The sequence below is a fragment of the Oncorhynchus keta genome, chromosome 15 (assembly GCF_023373465.1).
Source record: "Oncorhynchus keta strain PuntledgeMale-10-30-2019 chromosome 15, Oket_V2, whole genome shotgun sequence".
NCBI lineage: Eukaryota > Metazoa > Chordata > Actinopteri > Salmoniformes > Salmonidae > Oncorhynchus > Oncorhynchus keta.
Genome location: NC_068435.1, coordinates 43,626,210 through 43,647,036, shown reverse-complemented (window position 1 = coordinate 43,647,036; position 20,827 = coordinate 43,626,210). Strand labels below are relative to the sequence as shown.

The following is a 20,827-nucleotide window of genomic DNA, read 5'->3' as shown; positions in this document are numbered from 1 at the left end:
ACAGGTTTTTATGCAGTACAGACACAGGGCAGGTTATTGTGCAGTACAGACATATGACAGGTTATTGTGCAGTACAGACACAGAACAGGTTTTTGTGCAGTACAGACATGGGATAGGTTATTATGCAGTACAGACATAGGACAGGTTATTATGCAGTACCGACATAGGACAGGTTATTATGCATTACATACATGGGACAGGCTATTATGCAGTACAGACATACAGAGTACATGACATAGCAAGAATTCCACCAAGGGGCCTCCCGGGTGGCGCAGTGGTTAAGGGCGCTGTATTGCAGCGCCAGCTGTGCCATCAGAGTCCCTTGGTTCGCGCCCAGGCTCTGTCGTAACCGGCCGTGACCGGGAGGTCCGTGGGGCGACGCACAATTGGCCTAGCGTCGTCCGAGTTATGGAGGGCTTGGTCGGTAGGGGTGTCCTTGTCTCATCGCGCACCAGCGACTCCTGTGGCGGGCCGGGCGTAGTGTGCGCTAACCATGGTGGCCAGGTACACATTGGTGCGGCTGGCTTCCAGGTTGCATGCGCGCTGTGTTAAGAAGCAGTGCGGCTTGGTTGGGTTGTGTATCGGAGGACGCATGGCTCTCAACCTTCATCTCTCCTGAGCCCGTACGGGAGTTCTAGCGATGAGACAAGATAGGTAGCTACTACAACAATTGGAAACCACGAAACTGGGGAGAAAAGGGGGTAAAAAAAAAAAAAGAAAGATTTCCACCAAAATCACAATAAATTTCATTCCCACTTCTACTACTATTTGTCTATGTATGTGCGTGTGGGTGTGAGTGTCTGTGTGTGTTGGGTCATTGGTTATTTTATCCTTTTGGGGACCTGAAATTCCCCAAATTCCACTTAAGGATAGTAAAACAAGGAACATTCTCCCCTGTCCCATGTCCCCATGAGGACAAAGGCTATTTTAAGTTTAGGGGTTAGGTTTACGATTCGGGTTAGGGTTAGAATTAGGGTAAGGGGCTCGTGGTTAGGGTTTAGGGTTAGGAGTTAGGTTTAGGGTTAAGGTTGGGGATATGGTAAGGGTTAGTGTTATGTTTAGGGTTAGGGGCTAGGGGCTAGGTTTAGCTTTTGGGTTAAGGTTAGGGATATGGTTAAGGGTTATGGTTATGGTTTACAGGGTTAGCGGTTATGGGAAAATAGGATTTTTGAATAGAAATCAATTGTAGGTCCCCATGAAGATAGAAGATCATAACGTGTGTGTGTGTGAGGCGTGGTTGACAAGTAAGTATATGTCTTTCTGTCTGGGTGGAACAGAGTCATCAGCACGATGAGTCACTCCACCCTGAGCCTCTCGCTCTCCACCCTAATCTTTAATCCCTAATCTGAGGAGTTAGAATCCTAATAACCAACCCACCGTGTCTAATCCTCCCAAATACACTCTCACCCCTCTTCCCTCCACCCTCTGCCCCGGGCCCAGCACAGTGGACCAGAACAAGTGTGTGTCTGTGTGGGCATGTGTGAAAGAGAGAGTAAGAGAGACAGAAAATAAAAGAACGAGAATTTGAGAGCAAAATAGTGTCAGGAAGAAAGGAAGAAAGCGAGTGCGAAAACGTTTTGGCATTTGTTGACACCCAGAGGGACTCCTAAATCAAGAGATTGTTATAGTCTTTAGTCAGAGCCGAGGGAGACAGATGGATAAAACCAGACTGACCTTTAACCTTTCACCCATGAGGTCAAACTTGAGCCTTTCTGATACAGACAAACACCAACATGCAGACGTCTAGTTTTGACGACATACACAAGGCAGTAACACATGCAGACTGACGGGGTCTGTCAAATCCAAAAGTATGTGAAACACATGAGCACACTCCAATCCCTGCTCTGATTTGCTCTCAGTCCCCTGGATGCTGTCCAATTACAGGGACTGGTCAAGGGGAACTTTGAAACTCAGCACCAGTCATACACACATGGATGCATGCAAGCCCGCAAACATGCACACACACGGACGTACGCAGGCCTGTAAGAACACGCGCACGCACGCGAACACACACACACACACACACACCTACACACACACACACACACACAGACAGCCTTCAGGGTTGATCTATGGAATTGTGTGTGATAACCTTCAGGGTTAATCTATGGAATTGTGTGTGTGTGTCTCATTTCCCATTGGGTGTCATACTTTGACCCTGACCTTTGCCAGAGCTCCTGCACAAATATTTATTTTATTTCGCAGTGACAGGGGCACCAGCGCGAGCACACACACACACACACACACACACACACACACACACACACACACACACACACACACACACACACACACACACACACACAACAACAAGAGAGCGAAAGAGCGAGTGAGTTAGAGAAAGAAATAACATGTGGAGTGAAGAGAAGGAAATTAAGTGCAATTAAAAACAAACACACTTACACACACAGATACATAAAAACACCCACTCACTTTACCGAGGGGTAACCTTAGCTGATCACAGACTCATTTCATGCATTCCCACTGAGGCTATTATCAGCCAGTCTAAAAACAGATTAAATTGATAGCAGGTGTGTGTGTGTGTGTGTGTGTGTGCGTGTGGGGGGGGGGAGCGGTTGACAGGGAAAGCAAGTGAGCTAAAGAAAAGAGAGAGAGAGAAAGTGAGGGATAGAGAGAGAAAGGGATAGAGAGAGACAGAGGGGGAGATTAGGAGAGGAGGTTTGCTGCGTAGTCCCTCTCTCTCACCACGTGAGATAGACTACGGTAAATATTTTACGACGCCGTCACTCTCATAAAAACACACACACACACACACACACACTGAGCAAACTTTCCCCTCATCGCCCAGTCCCACGGTCGAGAGAGGAAGAGAGCGAGTGGAGGGTGAGTCTTCATCGCCCTCTTCCTCTCCTCCTTCATGTTATTTTCAGTTCATCACTCTCAATAATTCATTTCCTCAGGCAGGGGGGAGTAGAGCCCCGTGCCTCTCTCCGCTACCGCGTCTGTCACTTGCCTCACCTCAGAGGAAGAGAGGGATGGAGGGAGAGGAAAAGAGAGCGAGAGAGACCTTCTTCCTCTGACTGTTACGTGTCGTAGTAAAGTCTGCCTGCCAACTGGTCCAGCAGAGGGACGAAACAGACGGGGCGAAGGTAGTAAACTGTCTCTACTACGACGTCTAAACAAGCTGTATGGGATGAAGACGCCCCTCTGTGAAACCTCTGAGAATTCCTTTTCACAGCTCGCTGTAAATTGCTCTTTGATAGATCCTGCAGACACACACACACACACACACACACACACACACACACACACACACACACACACACACACACACACACACACACACACACACACACACGCCATATTGGCTGAATATAAATCCAGGTGTTTGTGCATGTGTGCTGGTCATCCATTCATTCTAACCTCTGGAAGATAACAGAATGTATATATTTTGCTCAGATCAAGTGCGCGACAGACAATACGCTTCCCCCTACACACCTTCACCACCCGGAAGGAAGTCAAGTGTGTCACAAAGAAATACGTCTCTCTCTTTGACCAAAAGGTCCGGAACCTCGCGTGCCTGTTGGATTAGAGACAGAGCGCAGACAGAAGTGTCCTCCTCTGTCCGCTACACAAACTTAACTTCCCCTTTTCTCTTCTGTCTTTGTGAACAACATACATATAACATATATAACATATAAAATACCCCCAATAACTGAAGTACCACTGTTCCTATGCTCCAACACTCCTGTTCCAACAAAACCATTTCCCAGGGATCCTGAACACTAACAGACCATTTGTTCCAGACTCTTCTGTCTATATAGCTGAGTGAGTCGTTTCCTCGTTTCCTGCAGAGCCATTACAAGGGAGACTGTGGGTCCTATTCAATCTAAAGTCTAAAGTCACTGGATCTCCAGGATAGACTAACACCAGTCCCCCTGGCCCAATGCACATCTGGAACCCATCCACCTCTGGGCTGGAGTGTGTGTGTGTGTGTGTGTGTGTGTGTGTGTGTGTGTGTGTGTGTGTGTTTGTGCAGGGTGGAGGGTTAATCACTCCCTTCCCGAGGCTTGGTTTCCTCTCCAGGAGACTCACCGGCTGCCCGCACGCTCCCTCTGTCTTTCTGATGCCCGAGTCTTCACACACACACACACACACACACACACACACACACACACACACACACACACACACACACACACACACACAAATGCAAACACACACACACACACACACACACACACACACACACACACACACACACACACACACACACACACACACACACACACACACACACACACACACACACACACACACACACACACACACACACACACACACACACACACACACACACACACACAAATGCAAACACACACGCACAAATGCGCGCACACCTTGCCCCCGAAGCCGACTGTGTAATGTGTACTTGCTGTGGGCCAGGAATGTGATGATTATTCCACAAAGGGTGAACCGTAGCATCGCTGTGTTTCTCAATGGAACACAGAATGTGCCCAATTAACATCAAATATGCTCCAAGTCCCAGGATAGTTTCTCTCTCTCCTCCTCTCCCTTGCACTCTGTCGCTCACTCTCTCTCCTCCTTTCCCTTGCACTCTGTCGCTCACTCTCTCTCTCTCCCTCTCTCTCTCTTTCTCTCTCTCTCTCATCCTCTCTCTCTCTCCCTCTCCCTCTCCCTCTCTCTCTCTCTCTCTCTCTCATCCTCTCTCTCTCTCTCATCCTCTCTATCCTCTCCTCTCTCTCTCTCTCTCTCTCTCTCATCCTCTCTATCCCTCTCCCTCCTCTCTCTCTCTCTCCCTCTCCCTCTCCCTCTCTCTCTCTCTCTCTCTCTCATCCTCTCTCTCTCTCATCCTCTCTATCCCCCTCTCTCCCCGTCTCCTCCCCTGTAGGCAATAGAGGTTCTATATTAGGATGTGAGGAGTTTTTACAGCGTTCACTGCTCTCCCACTAAAGTCCTTGGCCTGCTTTTCTCTACAAAGTCTTTCTACCAGCTTCTACCTCACCGGGGGTCAGCCATTTTATATAGGAGAGATGAGGAAGGAGGAGAGAGAGGAGAGGAAGGGAGGATGGAGAGAGAGGGCTAAGGTAAAGGGAGAGGAAGGGAGGATGGAGAGAGAGGGCTAAGGTAAAGGGAGAGGAAGGGAGGATGGAGAGAGAGGGCTAAGGTAAAGGGAGGTAGAGCGGGAGAAAGGCGAATGGGAGAAAGCATGGTTGAATATCAACGGTAGCTGGGCCCATCAAGCCACAATAACACACTGGCGGACAGAAAGAAAAAGCGAAAGACACACACACACACACACACACACACACACACACACACACACACACACACACACACACACACACACACACACACACACACACACATACACACACACACACACATAAACACACACGCACATACACACACACACACACACACACACACACACACACACACACACACACACACACACACACACACATAAACACACACGCACATAAACACACACGAACACACATACACACATACACACACACACACACACATATACACACACACACACACACATAAACACACACGCACATACACACACACACACACACACACACACACATACACACACATACACACATACACACACACACACACATACACACACGAAGAGAGGTAGAGATAGAGTGGTAAATTGATGTTCAAGGGGATTTTGTTCAATATAATATACGTGTATATATTTGTATATTTTCTCCAATGGTAAAATCTGGGCCAAGGTAAAACCTCCCTGCTGCTCAACACTTCAACAGCTTACTGCAGCAACAGCAACCCTCCCCACCCACCACAGAGACACACACCATCATTTCTAAGTCCTTTTGTATCTGACACACCTCAGAGCAGGAGAGTTGGCGAGGGGGTGGGGGGTGGGGGGGTGGGTTAAAGGTTTAGGGATGAAGGAGATCTTGACCTTCAAAGGTCTCTCAGAACACAAAAGTGCTCAGGTGGGCTTTACCGAATTGCCAGCACGGCCACACGCGCACAGACATTTGCGCACACACACACACATGCACACATTCCTTCCGCTAGTAAAGGGTGGAGGGAGACGTAGCGCTGGGTTAGACAGGTAGTAAAACCAGACATGATTTCCCTGGTCCCTGTAGAGCTTTAAAGATCACATGCTGAGCTGTGTCTAAATGAGCCCAATGTCTTTCACAGGTCTCTAGATAAACCTTGTTCCTACATCTGTTTTCTACACCAACCCTTTCATTACCTCACAAAAGGGAAAACAATCCTCTTATGAGATATAAAGAGAGAGAATGTGTGTGTGTGTGTGTGTGTGTGTGTGTGTGTGTGTGTGTGTGTGTGTGTGTGTGTGTGTGTGTGTGTGTGTGTGTGTGTGTGTGTGTGTGTGTGTGTGTAATAGGGTTAGGAGCTAGGTTTAGTTTTAGTGTTAGGAGCTAGGGTTAGGAGCTAGGGTTAGTTTTAGGGTTAGGAGCTAGGGTTAGGAGCTAGGGTTAGTTTTAGTGTTAGGAGCTAGGGCTAGTTTTAGTGTTAGGAGCTAGGGTTAGTTTTAGTGTTAGGAGCTAGGGTTAGTTTTAGTGTTAGGAGCTAGGGTTAGGAGCTAGGGTTAGTTTTAGTGTTAGGAGCTAGGGTTAGTTTTAGTGTTAGGAGCTAGGGCTAGTTTTAGTGTTAGGAGCTAGGGTTAGGAGCTAGGGTTAGTTTTAGGGTTAGGAGCTAGGTTTAGTTTTAGTGTTAGAAGCTAGGGCTAGTTTTAGTGTTAGGAGCTAGGGTTCGTTTTAGTGTTAGGAGCTAGGGTTAGTTTTAGGGTTAGGAGCTAGGGTTAGTTTTAGGGTTAGGAGCTAGGGTTAGTTTTAGTGTTAGGAGCTAGGGTTAGTTTTAGTGTTAGGAACTAGGGTTAGTTTTAGTGTTAGGAGCTAGGGTTCGTTTTAGGGTTAGGAGCTAGGGTTAGGTTTAGGGTTAGGGTTAAGCTTAGGTTTTTAGGTTAAGGTTAGGTTTAGGGAAAGAGTACGGGTTAGGGTTAAGGTTTAGGTTTAGGGGTTAGAGGAAAATATGATTTTGAATGGGACTGAATTGTGTGTCCCCACAAGGCTAGCTGTTCCAGTGTGTGTGTGTGTGTGTGTGTGTGTGTGTGTGTGTGTGTGTGTGTGTGTGTGTGTGTGTGTGTGTGTGTGTGTGTGTGTGTGTGTGTGTGTGTGTGTGTGTGTGTGTGTGTGTGTGTGTGTGCGTGCGGGCAAGCGATCTTTCACTATTTCACAAAGGCAGTATTCTCAGATGTGATAGAAAAGTGAGACTGGAGAAAAGGCAACAGTGAGATGAAGTTTTTCCTGTGTTATCAAGCCCAGGTTTGATTGAATGATTGAATGAACATCTGACAAGGAGACATTTGACTGAGTTTCCATTGCCTTTGTTATGAAAGCACGGAAGGGAGGAACCAGCCTCTGTTGTGGATCGGGCTGGGGTTTGAATCAGAAAGTAATCCCCTTCCCTCTTCCCCCGTTCACTCCACCTGATGGATCTGAGAGAACGAGGCTTATTGTGTTGACCTATCTTATACACAGTTCTACTCTAACGTTTGTCCCAGCGACGAACACGCACAAAGCCAACAGGTCCCAATCGCCGTGCTTACGTGATCTGTTTACCAGAAGCAGGTCTGTAAAAGCAGGTCTGATTCCATGAACCCATTTAGAGACTGATTTAGTTCTCGTAGAACGTATCCCTTTAAGCCAGCTCTTAGCATTAAGTCGTACTCTCAGTCAGTGACAGGGAAGGAGTGAAGGACAGACAGGCAGAGAGCTATGGACTTCAACATCACCCTGACCTACATTCTCCTTTCCCACCGTCAATCACTACGGCGACAGAGAGAAGGAGGGATGTGAGAGAGGTTGAGGGGATGGAAAGGGGACAGAGAACGAGTGAGAGAGAAAGAGAGGGAGAAGAGAGACGTGCTAGAGAGATGGGCAGAGGCTGCTGAGGAGGACAGGTGTGCTGTCCCTCGCTCCTCTCGCTCCTCTCCTCCCTCTCTCCTCTCTCTGTCCAGAGGTTCAGTAATTGGTGCTGTCAGGGCCAGACAGCTCTACAGCGTGGTTCTTCACTGTGGAGCCCCAGGATAGACCCACAGGCTGCAGGAACATCCACACACACACTGCTCACTGACAGAGAGACACACTGACACACGCATGAGAGAGGGAGACAGGGAGGAGTGTGTGTGTGTGTGAGAGAGAGAGAGAGAGAGAGAGAGAGAGAGAGAGAGAGAGAGAGAGAGAGAGAGTGTGTGTGTTGTGTGTGTATTGGATGATTATGTAACCCCAGTAACAGGGCAGATGAGGATGAATTCATGTGAATGTAGGCTTCACAGCCAATAGGAGAGCAGAGAGGGAGATAGGGAGGGAGAGCGGGGGTGTAAAATACAGACACGGAGAGAGTAAGGAGAGAACTGGAGAGTGACAAACAGAAAGAGAGAGAGACGGAGCTCCTACCATGATATCTCATCTGACTTAAATACAGTCAATTAATTACTAAAGGGACTAAAAAAAACACGCACACGTCCTGTTACCTCAACTATCATTTACATTTCTGTTTTGCTTTTTGTTTTACGAAAAAGAGAAAGAGAGGAAAGAGAGATCCATGGCTTATAAATGTTTAAAGAGGGGGAGAGCAGAATCATCAGTCCAGAGGTCCCCAAGCCCCTTAGTGACACAATGGACAGAGACAGAGACAGAGAGAGAGAGAGAGAGAGAGAGAGAGAGAGAGAGAGAGAGAGAGAGAGAGAGAGAGAGAGAGAGAGAGAGAGAGAGAGACAGAGAGAGAGACAGAGAGAGAGACAGAGACAGAGACAGAGACAGAGAGACAGAGAGAGAGAGACAGAGACAGAGACAGAGACAGAGACAGAGACAGACAGAGACAGAGACAGACAGAGACAGAGACAGAGAGAGAGAGAGAGAGAGAGAGAGAGAGAGAGAGAGAGAGAGAGAGAGAGAGAGAGAGAGAGAGAGACAGAGAGAGAGAGAGAGAGAGAGAGAGAGAGAGAGACAGAGACAGAGAGAGACAGAGAGAGAGAGAGAGAGAGAGAGAGAGAGAGAGAGAGAGAGAGAGACAGAGACAGAGACAGAGACAGAGACAGAGACAGAGACAGAGACAGAGACAGAGACAGAGAGAGAGAGAGAGAGAGACAGAGAGAGAGAGAGAGAGAGAGAGAGAGAGAGAGAGAGAGAGAGACAGAGAGAGATAGAGAGAGAGAGAGACAGAGAGAGAGAGACAGAGACAGAGACAGAGAGAGAGAGAGAGAGAGAGAGAGAGAGAGAGAGAGACAGAGACAGAGAGAGAGAGAGAGACAGAGAGAGAGAGAGAGACAGAGAGAGACAGAGACAGACAGAGAGAGAGAGAGAGACAGAGACAGAGACAGAGACAGAGACAGAGACAGAGACAGAGACAGATAGAGACAGAGACAGAGACAGAGAGAGAGAGAGAGAGACTGTGACCGTGACTGTGCCTCAAAACCAAATGTTTTCCTGGCCCACCACTCCACCCTGGACTTGAACAGCCTCTATGACCAGGTCCACCTCTACAAGGCAGCAGTGCCCACCTTTGCCCGAACTCTAAAGGACAGACGCTCTCAAACGTATCCCCAACACTTCACACAGGAGCAACAGATCAATAGACACCCCACCCAGACCGGCGAGACACCCTCCCAGACCTGCAGGGCCCCCTGGACCTACACATAGAGGACCCACGCCAAGAGGAATTACATCCAGACCACCGCACACCCAGACACATCCACACCCCCACCCCAACCAATCAACACCCCCCACGTCAACCATGCCCACACCCCATTTAGGCCCCCTCAGATCAGACCTATGCCACTCCTGCCCACCCCATGCACCCCACCCCCGCAAAGAGGGCCTCAACATGGAAGCACACATACGTCCCAGGCATCCCCCCACATATGAGGCACAACTATGACAACATAACCAACAAAAACGGGTCACAACTCCTGCAGCTCTGTCACACGCTGGGTATGTACATAGTCAACGGTAGGCTTCGAGGGGACTCCTATGGTAGGTACACCTATAGCTCATCTCTTGGCAGTAGTACTGTAGACCTTTATCACTGACCTCAACCCAGAATCTCTCAGAGCGTTCACAGTCAGCCCACTGACACCCCTATCAGACCACAGCAAAATCACAGTCTACTTAAACAGAGCAATACTCAATCATGAGGCATCAAAGCCAAAGGAACTGAGTAACATTAAGAAATGCTATAGATGGAAGGAATGCAGCAGAAACCTACCAAAAAACAATTAGGCAACAACAAAGAAATCCCTTTTAACACAGACATTGTCATCCTGAAGAAACCTGGCATAGAAAAGACAGATATTTGCCCTCTCAGCTTTACAAATCTAAAAATCCCATAGAAAACCAAGAAAATTAACAATAATGACAAATGGTTTGATGAAAATGCAAAAATCTAAGAAAGAAATGAGAAACCTGTCCAACCAAAAACATAGAGACCCAGAAAACCTGAGTCTACGCCTTCACTATGGTGAATCACTAAAACAATACAGAAATACACTAAATTAAAAAGAAGGAACATTTGTCAGAAATCAGCTCAATGCAATTGAAGAATCCATAGACTCTAACCACTTCTGGGAAAATTGGAAAACACTAAACAAACAACAACACGAAGAATTATCTATCCAAAATGGAGATGTATGGGTAAACCACTTCTCCAATCTTTTTGGTTCTATAACAAAGAACAAAGAGCAAAAACATATACATAATCAAATACAGATCTTAGAATCAACTATTAAAGACTACCAGAACCCACTGGATTCTCCAATTACATTGAATGAGTTACAGGACAAAATAAAAACCCTTCAACCCAAAAAAGGCCTGTAGTGTCGATGGTATCCTCAATGAAATGATCAAATATACAGACAACAAATTCCAATTGGCTATACTAAAACTCTTTAACATCATACTTAGCTCTGGCATCTTCCCCAATATTTGGAACCAAGGACTGATCACCCCAATCCACAAAAGTGGAGACAAATTTGACCCCAATAACTACCGTGGAATATGTGTCAACAGTAACCTTGGGAAAATCCTCTGCATTATTATTAACAGCAGACTCGTACATTTCCTCAATGAAAACAATGTACTGAGCAAATGTCAAATTGGCTTTTTACCAAATTACCGTACAACAGACCATGTATTCACCCTGCACACCCTAATTGACAACCAAACAAACCAAAACAAAGGCAAAGTCTTCTCATGCTTTGTTGATTTCAAAAAAGCCTTCGACTCAATCTGGCATGAGGGTCTGCTATACAAACTGATGGAAAGTGGTGTTGGGGGTAAAACATACGACATTATAAAATCCATGTACACAAACAACAAGTGTGCGGTTAAAATTGGCAAAAACACACACATTTCTTCACACAGGGTCGTGGGGTTAGACAGGGATGCAGCTTAAGCCCCACCCTCTTCAACATATATATCAACGAATTGGCGCGGGCACTAGAAAAGTCTGCAGCACCCGGCCTCCCCTGCTAGAATCCGAAGTCAAATGTCTGCTGTTTGCTGATGATATGGTGCTTCTGTCACCAACCAAGGAGGGCCTACAGCAGCACCTAGATCTTATGCACAGATTCTGTCAGACCTGGGCCCTGACAGTAAATCTCAGTAAGACCAAAATAATGGTGTTCCAAAAAAGGTCCAGTCATCAGGACCACAAATACAAATTCCATCTAGACACTGTTGCCCTAGAGCACACAAAAACTATACATACCTTGGCCTAAACATCAGCGCCACAGGTAACTTCCACAAAGCTGTGAATGATCTGAGAGACAAGGCAAGAATGGCATTCTATGCCATCAAAAGAAACATAAATTTCAACATACCAATTAGGATTTGGCTAAAAATACTTGAATCAGTCATAGAGCCCATTGCCCTTTATGGTTGTGAGGTCTGGGGTCCGCTCACCAACCAAGACTTCACAAAATGGGACAAACACCAAATTGAGACTCTGCACGCAGAATTCTGCAAAAATATCCTCCGTGTACAACGTAAAACACCAAATAATGCATGCAGAGCAGAATTAGGCTGATACCCACTAATTATCAAAATCCAGAAAAGAGCCGTTAAATTCTACAACCACCTAAAAGGAAGCGATTCACAAACCTTCCATAACAAAGCCATCACCTACAGAGAGATGAACCTGGAGAAGAGTCCCTAAGCAAGCTGGTCCTGGGGCTCTGTTCACAAACACAAACACACCCTACAGAGCCCCAGGACAACAGCACAATTAGACCCAACCAAATCATGAGAAAACAAAAAGAAAACTATTATTAAAAAGATAATTATTATTAACACATTGGAAAGAATTAACAAAAAAAAAAAACAGAGCAAACTAGAATGCTATTTGGCCCTACACAGAGAGTACACAGCGGCAGAATACCTGACCACTGTGACTGACCCAAAATTAAGGAAAGCTTTGACTATGTACAGACTCAGTGAGCATAGCCTTGCTATTGAGAAAGGCCGCCGTAGGCAGACATGGCTCTCAAGAGAAGACAGGCTATGTGCTCACTGCCCACAAAATGAGGTGGAAACTGAGCTGCACTTCCTAACCTCCTGCCCAATGTATGACCATATTAGAGAGACATATTTCCCCAGATTACACAGATCCACAAAGAATTCGAAAACAAATCCAATTTTGAAAAACTCCCATATCTTTTGGGTGAAATTCCACAGTGTGCCATCACAGCAGCAAGATTTGTGACCTGTTGCCACGAGAAAAGGGCAACCAGTGAAGAACAAACACCATTGTAAATACAACCCATATTTATGCTTATTCATTTTATCTTGTGTCCTTTAACTATTTGTACATTGTATATATTATATATATATAATATGACATTTGTAATGTCTTTACTGTTTTTAAACTTCTGTATGTGTAATGTTTACTGTTAATTTTTGTTGTTTTTCACTTTATATATTCACTTTGTATGTTGTCTGCCTCACTTGCTTTGGCAATGTTAACACATGTTTCCCATGCCAATAAAGCCCCTTGAATTGAATTGAATTGAATTGAGAGAGAGAGAGAGAGAGACAGAGACAGAGACAGAGACAGAGACAGAGACAGAGACAGAGACAGACAGACAGAGACAGAGACAGAGAGAGAGAGAGAGAGAGAGAGAGACAGAGAGGGACAGAGACAGAGAGAGAGAGAGACAGAGACAGAGACAGAGACAGAGACACAGAGACAGAGACAGAGAGAGAGAGAGAGAGAGAGAGAGAGAGAGAGAGAGAGAGAGAGAGAGAGAGAGAGACAGACAGAGAGACAGAGACAGAGAGAGACAGAGACAGAGAGAGAGAGACAGCGAGAGAGAGAGACAGAGACAGAGAGAGAGAGAGAGAGAGAGAGAGAGAGAGAGAGAGAGAGAGAGAGAGAGAGAGAGAGAGACAGAGACAGAGACAGAGACAGAGACAGAGACAGAGACAGACAGAGACAGAGACAGAGACAGAGAGAGAGAGAGAGAGAGAGAGAGAGAGAGAGAGAGACAGAGACAGAGAGAGAGAGAGAGACAGAGACAGAGACAGAGACAGAGAGAGACAGAGAGAGACAGAGACAGAGACAGAGAGAGACAGAGACAGAGAGAGACAGAGACAGAGACAGAGACAGAGAGAGAGAGAGAGAGAGAGAGAGAGAGAGAGAGAGAGAGAGAGAGAGAGAGAGAGAGAGAGAGTGCATAGGGGAGAAGGGGGATTAAGGGTACGTTTAAGAGAGGGAGTTGGAGGAAGATGGAGGACAAGGGTGAGTTGCGTAAGTAAAGAGCTCTCGGTCTCGCTCTCTTTCTACCTCTGTTGGCTGTCTGTCTAGAGAGAGGGAGATGAAAGGGGCGCTAGGTGAAGGGAGACAGAAGTACCATTACAGAACAAGAGAACAGCAGCAAAAACGAGCAAATGGGGAAAGATAACATATTCTATATAATTGGAGGAGTCTGGTTGTTTGGGTGTCTGACAGGGACCGCAGCAGTAATGATTCCATTAACACCTCACACAGTACAAAAGAGAAAAGGGGAGAGGGAGACAAAAAGGAGGGATGAGAGAGGGATGGGGGTAGAGCGAGAGATAGAGAGACAAGAGAGCAAGTAAGGGGGAAGAGAGAGAGAGCGAGAGAGCCAGGCTGATTTAAATGCATTAGTGAGTCAGTGTTACCTTACTTTTCCCTGTGGAAGCTCTTCAGAAGCTCTGAGTAGCTGTGAGGGCGGGGCAGACACCTTCTTTTTTTGTTTGGAGCAGTGTGTTTAGTACTAAAAGCATTGTGCTGTGCTTCTGGGGGCACATTAGAGCGTTACACAGGGGTGTCACGTCTCTTTGTGACCTCCAGACCTATTTGTTAAAAGCTGAGTGATTATTGACATAGTTATTCTTAACGTTTAGGTCTTCTTTTAAAAGATGCAATATTGATCAAGACCAGACAATCGTCAATGGAATTACAATGTAAAGATCTAGGGTAAGTTCTACCTACCCATTGCTGACAGGTGTATAAAATTGAGCACACAGCCATGCAATCTCCATAGACAAACATTGGCAGTAGAATGGTCTTACTGGAGAGCTCAGTGACTTTCAACGTGACACCGTCATAGGATGCCACCTTTCCAACAAGTCAGTTCATCAAATTTCTGCACTGCTAGAGTTGCCCCGGTCAACTGTAAGTGCTGTTATGTGAAGTGGAAACGTCTAGGAGCAACATTGGCTCAGCCGTGAGGTGGTAGGCCACACAAGCTCGCAGAACAGGACAGAGTGCTGAAGCGCGTACCATGTAAAAATCGACCTGTCCACGGTTGCAATAGTCACTACTGAGTTCCAAACTGCCTCTGGAAGCAACGTCAGCACAAGAACTGTTCGTCAAGAGAGCTTCATGAAATGGGCTTCCATGGCCGAGCAGCCACACCCAAGCCTAAGATCACCATATGGCAGTCCGACGGACGAATCTGGGTTTCGTGGATGGCAGGAGAACGTTACCTGCCCCAATGCATAGTGCCAACTGTAAAGTTTGGTGGGCTAGGCCCCTTAGCTCCAGTGAAGGGAAATCTTAAAGATACAGCGTACAAAGATATTCTAGATAATTTTGTGCTTCCAACTTTGTGGCAACAGTTTGGGGATGACAATGCCCCTGTGCACAAAGTGAGGTCCATACAGAAATTGTTTGTTGGGATCGGTGGGGAAGAACTTGACTGGCCTGCACAGAGCCCTGACCTTAACCCCATCGAACAACTTTGGGATGAATTGAAACGCCAATCGCCCAACATCAGCGCCAGACCTCACTAATGCTCTTGTGGCTGAATGGAAGTAAGTCCCCGCAGCAATGTTCCAACATCTAGTGGAAAGCCTTCCCAGATGAGCGGAGGCTGTTATAGCAGCAAAGGGGGGACCAACTCCATATTAATGCCCATAGGTAGTGTTTATTTGAGAGTCGTCTCCACACAAAGGTTTGTTTGCAGCATTCAGAGAGGGAAGGGCCTTGGTCGGGGAGGTGACCAAAAACCCATTGGTCACTCTGACAGAGCTCCAGAGTTCCACTGTGGAGATAGGAGAACCTTCCAGAAGGACAAACATCTCTGCAGCGCTCCACCAATCAGGGCTTTATGGTAGAGTGGCCAGACGGAAGCCACTCCTCAGTAAAAGGCACGACAGCCCGCTTAAGAGTTTGCCAAAAAGGCACACAAACAACTCTCAGACAGTGAGAAACAAGATTCTCTGGTCTGATGAAACCAAGAGTGAACTAATTGGCCTGAATGCCAAGCGTCACGTCTGGAGTAAACCTGCCAACAGTCCTACGATAAAGCCTGGTGGTGGCAGCTGTGGGGATGTTTTTCAGCAGCAGAGACTAGTCAGGATCGACAGAAAGATGAACAGAGCAAAGTACAGAGAGATCCTGCTCCAGAGCGCTCAGGCCCTCAGACTGGGGCGAAGGTTCACCTTCCAACAGGACAACGACCCTAAGCACACAGCCAAGACAGCGCAGGAGCGACTTCGTGACAAGTCTCTGAATGTCCTTGAGGGGTCCAGACAAAGCCCGGACATGAACCCGATCGAACATCTCTGGAGAGACCTGAAAGTAGCTGTACAGCAACGCTTGAGAGGATCTGCAGAGAAGAATGGGAGAAGCTCGAGGCTGTAATCGCTGCCAAAGGTGCTTCAACAAAGGTCTGAGTAAAGGGTCTGAATACTTATATAAATGTGATTTTGAATTGTTTTCTATTTTATAAATTTGCTAATATTTCTAAAAACAGTTTTTGCTTTTTCATGAAGCGGTATTGTATGTAGATTGATGAGGGTGGAAACCGATTTAATCCGTTTTAGAATAAGGCTGTAATGCAACAAAGTGTGTAAAATTTCAAGTGGTCTGAATTCTTTCCGAAATGCACCGTATACAAAATTTCAATGACAGACTCACCAAGTGAATCCAGGTTGAAGCTATGATCCTTTATTGACTTCTCTTGTTAAATCCACTTCAATCAGTGTAGATGAAGGGGAGGAGACCGGTTAGAGGAGTTTTATTAAAGCCTTGGGACAACTGAGGCATGGATTTTGTATGTGTGTATGTGTGCCATTCAGGGTGAATGGGCAAGGCAAAATATTTCAGTTTCTTTGAACAGGGTAGTAGGTGTCAGGCGCACTGGTCTGTGTCAAGAACTGCAACGCTTCCGGGTTTTTCACGCTCAACATGTCTCGCATGTGTATCACGAATGGCCCCACCACCCAAAGGACATCCAACCAACATGACACAACTGTGGGAAGCACTGGAGTCAACATGGCCCAGCATCCTTGTGGAACGCTTTCAACATCTTGTAGAGTCCATGACCTGACTGATAGGTGTTCCTAATGTTTGGTGTACTCAGTGTATCTTACAATAGTAACAAGTAATTGTTCAAATAAAAACAAGTATATATTTGAACAAGTACTTGTTAGTATTGCATTAAAGCACAAACAAATACCTATAAAAACATACATAGCATTTACTTGGCCCTGATTGTAAAAAAAAGATATGGCCATTTTTATAGTGGGAGTGTGTCTCCGTTAACACGTGACATTGCCCAGAGGTGAAACGCCTTTGATGTGTTAGCCTGGACCTGGAGTTGCAATGAAGTTTTAACTGAGAGTTCGTAAAATAGTGTTCAGCAGTGAAACTGTGGTAATTCCAATATAGCTATCTGCCACAACGATGATCTCACAGTGAAAGGCACCCAGCACACAATAATAGCGGATGTGCATAAAGATGGCGGCCTTCATGCCATATTGTACATGGCTCTCGTTCCTCTTTTTTTTTTTTTTGCAGAGTATAGATGATCCAATTTTAGAGTCAAGATGCCGGCAATTTGAAAAAGCAGATTGTGCTGATTATTGGCGCGTTGATCCTTCGAACATAGCGGGTGGTGCTAAAACACAATGAAATCGCACCTAAAATTCGGCCGTCTCTCTGCACGTTCGCCATCCTTCTTATTCAATTATATTCCTAGGAACTTCGGAGCACAAGGATTGGTACTGTAATCTACATTCCCAAAGGACTCGTGAGGAAGCTTGTGCATGTTCAGCTGCATCTTACCAGAGAAACAAACAGCCTACCTACATGCAGTACCACGGGGTTGAGTTATCACAACTGAGCCTAAGACAGCTCTAGCAAGGGAAGATAATGGTCAGCTGACACACACACACACACACACACACACACACACACACACACACACACACACACACACACACACACACACACACACACACACACACACACACACACACACACACACACACACACACACACACACTCTCTCTCTCAAATCTGTGGAGTTTAACAACTTAATACTCTGCTACCTGAGGCATCCCCTCTCCTCCACTTCCTCCAAATGGTACGTACTCATCTTCTCGATCTCTCAGACACTCACAAACACAAGCTGCCTCCAAGCAATTCCCGACCTTCTCTTTCATAACATTGTCCTCGCTACGTAAGGGGGTTGCCTAACACACACACACACACACACACACACACACACACACACACACACACACACACACACACCAACAGGGGGTAGTAACCCACATACCCACAGTCGTCATGATTCCATCCCGGTAAACCAAATTGTTTTCCACAACGTTGCCGTCTATCTGTATTCATATTCTGTCTGGAACAGTTTCTCCGCTCTAAGTAGAGTACTAGATCTAGATCTATCACGACTAGGCTTGTCCCGATACCAACACTTAACAAACAATACGATACCGGGCCAAGTATCGCGATACCATGGTGGGGGAAAAAATATCTGCGGCCTAGCATCCTGTTTGCCCGGACGCTTGTTCAGGTTTCCGAAAGGTTCTCCAAAAACCTGTCACTGAAATTCACACGTTCCGGCCATTATTACGAGCCGTCCTCCCCTCAGCAGCCGCCACTGGCTAGCCGATGTGTGGTTCCAAGCCCTTAAGCAACAATCCAGTTCAAGAAATGAAGTGGGGGAAAAAAAAGATTGATTAAATACACTTACGTTGGCACAAGTCTTTATGCTCCTCGTACCCCGGCTTGCACACACACCTCCCGATGGGCACCAGCCAACCCCCGTCGGCGCTACAGTACATCCTGGGGGCCTCGAACTCCTCTGACGCGTTCACACACAGCCCTCTGACCTCCACCAGGGCCGAGTCGCCCCCCGTGACGGTGTCGGGGAACTGGGCCAGGTTGAGCACGGTGAGGGGACACTTCTTGTAGAAGACACGGACAGAGACCAGAGCGATGCAGGCTCCCAGGTCCTGGAAGGCCAGGTAGAACCCCTTCTTACTCAGGTTGCTGATGTCACGCACCTCTGTGTTAAGCTTCATCACACGGTCGCCCACATCCACCTAGAGAGAGGGAAAGCATTAGTCAAACTTTGGCCTATTTTACAGTTCTGTTTCAGCTCGAACGGACGCAGTAGGAAAGGATGTTTATGGTCATTATTATTACGGCGATTCAGTTGCCCTTCACTCCATGTCCAGTCAGAACTTGTTTCATCCTCTAATGGTTAAGATAAGAATGGTTCGGGAAATCTGAGGTTAATGTTAGGATTGGGGGGGTAAGGTACTCTGATCCTAGATCTGTAGTTAGAGGCAACCTCTCCCTTTGGGAGTCTGTGTTTCCACTGACCTGTGTGAAGCTCTCGTCAGCAGCGATGGTGTCTATCTTGATGTACTGACTCTCCTTGATGAACCACAGGTTGGCGTTGTTGGACTCATAGTAGAACATGTTGAACGTCTGGGAAACACACACATGGACATTTTTGCATTTGATTTAAAAAACGTTGCCTTGTTGTTATGCCGTAGCTCTATGGAAAACGGTTTGACCCGAAAGATCACTTCTCCAAGGTCAAGATTCGAAACGGCATGACGTTTCAGTCAAACGTGGCCTTGAAGCAAGGAGTATTGAACAATTGTGGACAGAATGGAAACCATGAGCAGACAGACCTCTTTGCAGGTGCCTGGTACTCCAGGCAGGCTGTTACAGTCTCGGAGGGTGAACTTGATCTCGATGTAGACGCGCTGCGCTCCGTCGCGGGCGATGTGTCGCGTCCTCAGCCAGTTGTTCTGACTGGCCTCCATCACGTTGCACACCTGGTAGGTACGCATGGGAGTGTTCCTCTCATCCATCACACTGATCTCCTCCCACTGCAGAGAGGGAGAGAGAGAGAAGGGGGGTTAGAGGATTGCAGGGCGGGGGGTATGCGTGTGTATTTAAGTGACAAAAAAACATCTGTGTACATTTAAGTAATCACATTATAGTGCGCGCACGTGCGCGTGTATGCGTGTTTTCATACATGTGCATTTGTGTGTGTGGGTGCGAGTGTGTGTGTGTGTGGGTGTGTGTGTGTGTGTGCGGTGTGTGTGTGTGTGTGTGCGTGTGTGCGTGCGTGCGTGCGTGTGTGTGTGTGTGTGTGAGAGTGACTCTATGTGTGTGTATGTGTATGTGTGTGTGTGTCCTTGATCTGGAGAGAGACGTAGGACAGAGCTACTTCGTCTCCCCTCATATATTGCCATCTGTTTCCACTTGTGCTCAGAGAAGTAATTCAGAACACTTCTCGCATGAGAGAGAAAACATTTCTATTCCTTCAAGGAAAGGAAAATAAACCAGTGTGGTTTCATAGAGTTTCAGGGACCAGGACCTACCAAAGAGGAAGCAGACAGCTAGGCTTAAAAACACAGTCGTGCACACGCACACACACACGCACAGACACACACAATGAGCCAACTCAGTATGAATCTCATTTGGGGTGAGGAGATGCACAGACCACCTTCTCAGTTCAGAGTACCAGTCTCTTTTCAGGCTCTGTATAGACTACTGACTGATGAACACATATCACATTTCAACATTCAAACCTCAGACACACACACACACACACACACACACACACACACACACAAAGGCAACTATTTTATGGTCAGTGCAGCTGGCTATTGCAAAACTTTCCCTCTAATTTCACTCGGATGGGATGCAAATTATACTGGAGTGGAGATAGACAGGAGAGAGAGCGAGGAGAAAGACAGAGAGCGAGAGAGCGAGAGAGCGAGAGAGAGAGAGGGAGAGAGAGAGAGAGAGAGAATGAAGGAGAAAGAGAGAGAGAGCGAGAAAGACAGAGAGAGAGAGATAGAATGAAGGAGAAAGAGAGAGAGAGCGAGAAAGACAGAGAGAGAGAGAGAATGAACAAAGGAGAGGGAATGCAGGATTGAGAGAGAAAGAGAAAGACAGGGGGTTTAAGACAGGCAAAGGAGAGAAAGAAAGTGAGAAAAGGACAGAGAAAGACAAGGGGGTTGTAGACTCGAAA

The 20,827-nt window shown here is 46.6% G+C and overlaps 2 protein-coding genes across 3 annotated transcripts in view; one reads left to right on the top strand and one right to left on the bottom strand.

Annotated features, from left to right (window-relative positions):
• Positions 1-20,827, top strand: part of LOC127907673 (uncharacterized) — a 308,290-nt gene that overhangs the window by 235,630 nt on the left and 51,833 nt on the right. The gene's annotated exons all lie outside the window — the stretch shown is intronic.
• The window catches only part of epha4b (eph receptor A4b), a 167,448-nt gene that overhangs the window by 110,585 nt on the left and 36,036 nt on the right, over positions 1-20,827 (bottom strand). For both annotated transcript variants that reach the window (XR_008065426.1, XM_052464201.1), the window contains exons 3-5: positions 19,473-19,673; positions 19,156-19,263; positions 18,521-18,872 (exon numbers count right to left, since the gene is read on the bottom strand). Coding sequence is in view for 1 of the 2 variants with exons in the window: in XM_052464201.1 (XP_052320161.1) it covers positions 18,521-18,872; positions 19,156-19,263; positions 19,473-19,673 (661 nt within the window). In the remaining variant the exon portion in view is untranslated. The remainder of the gene's footprint in view (positions 1-18,520; positions 18,873-19,155; positions 19,264-19,472; positions 19,674-20,827) is intronic.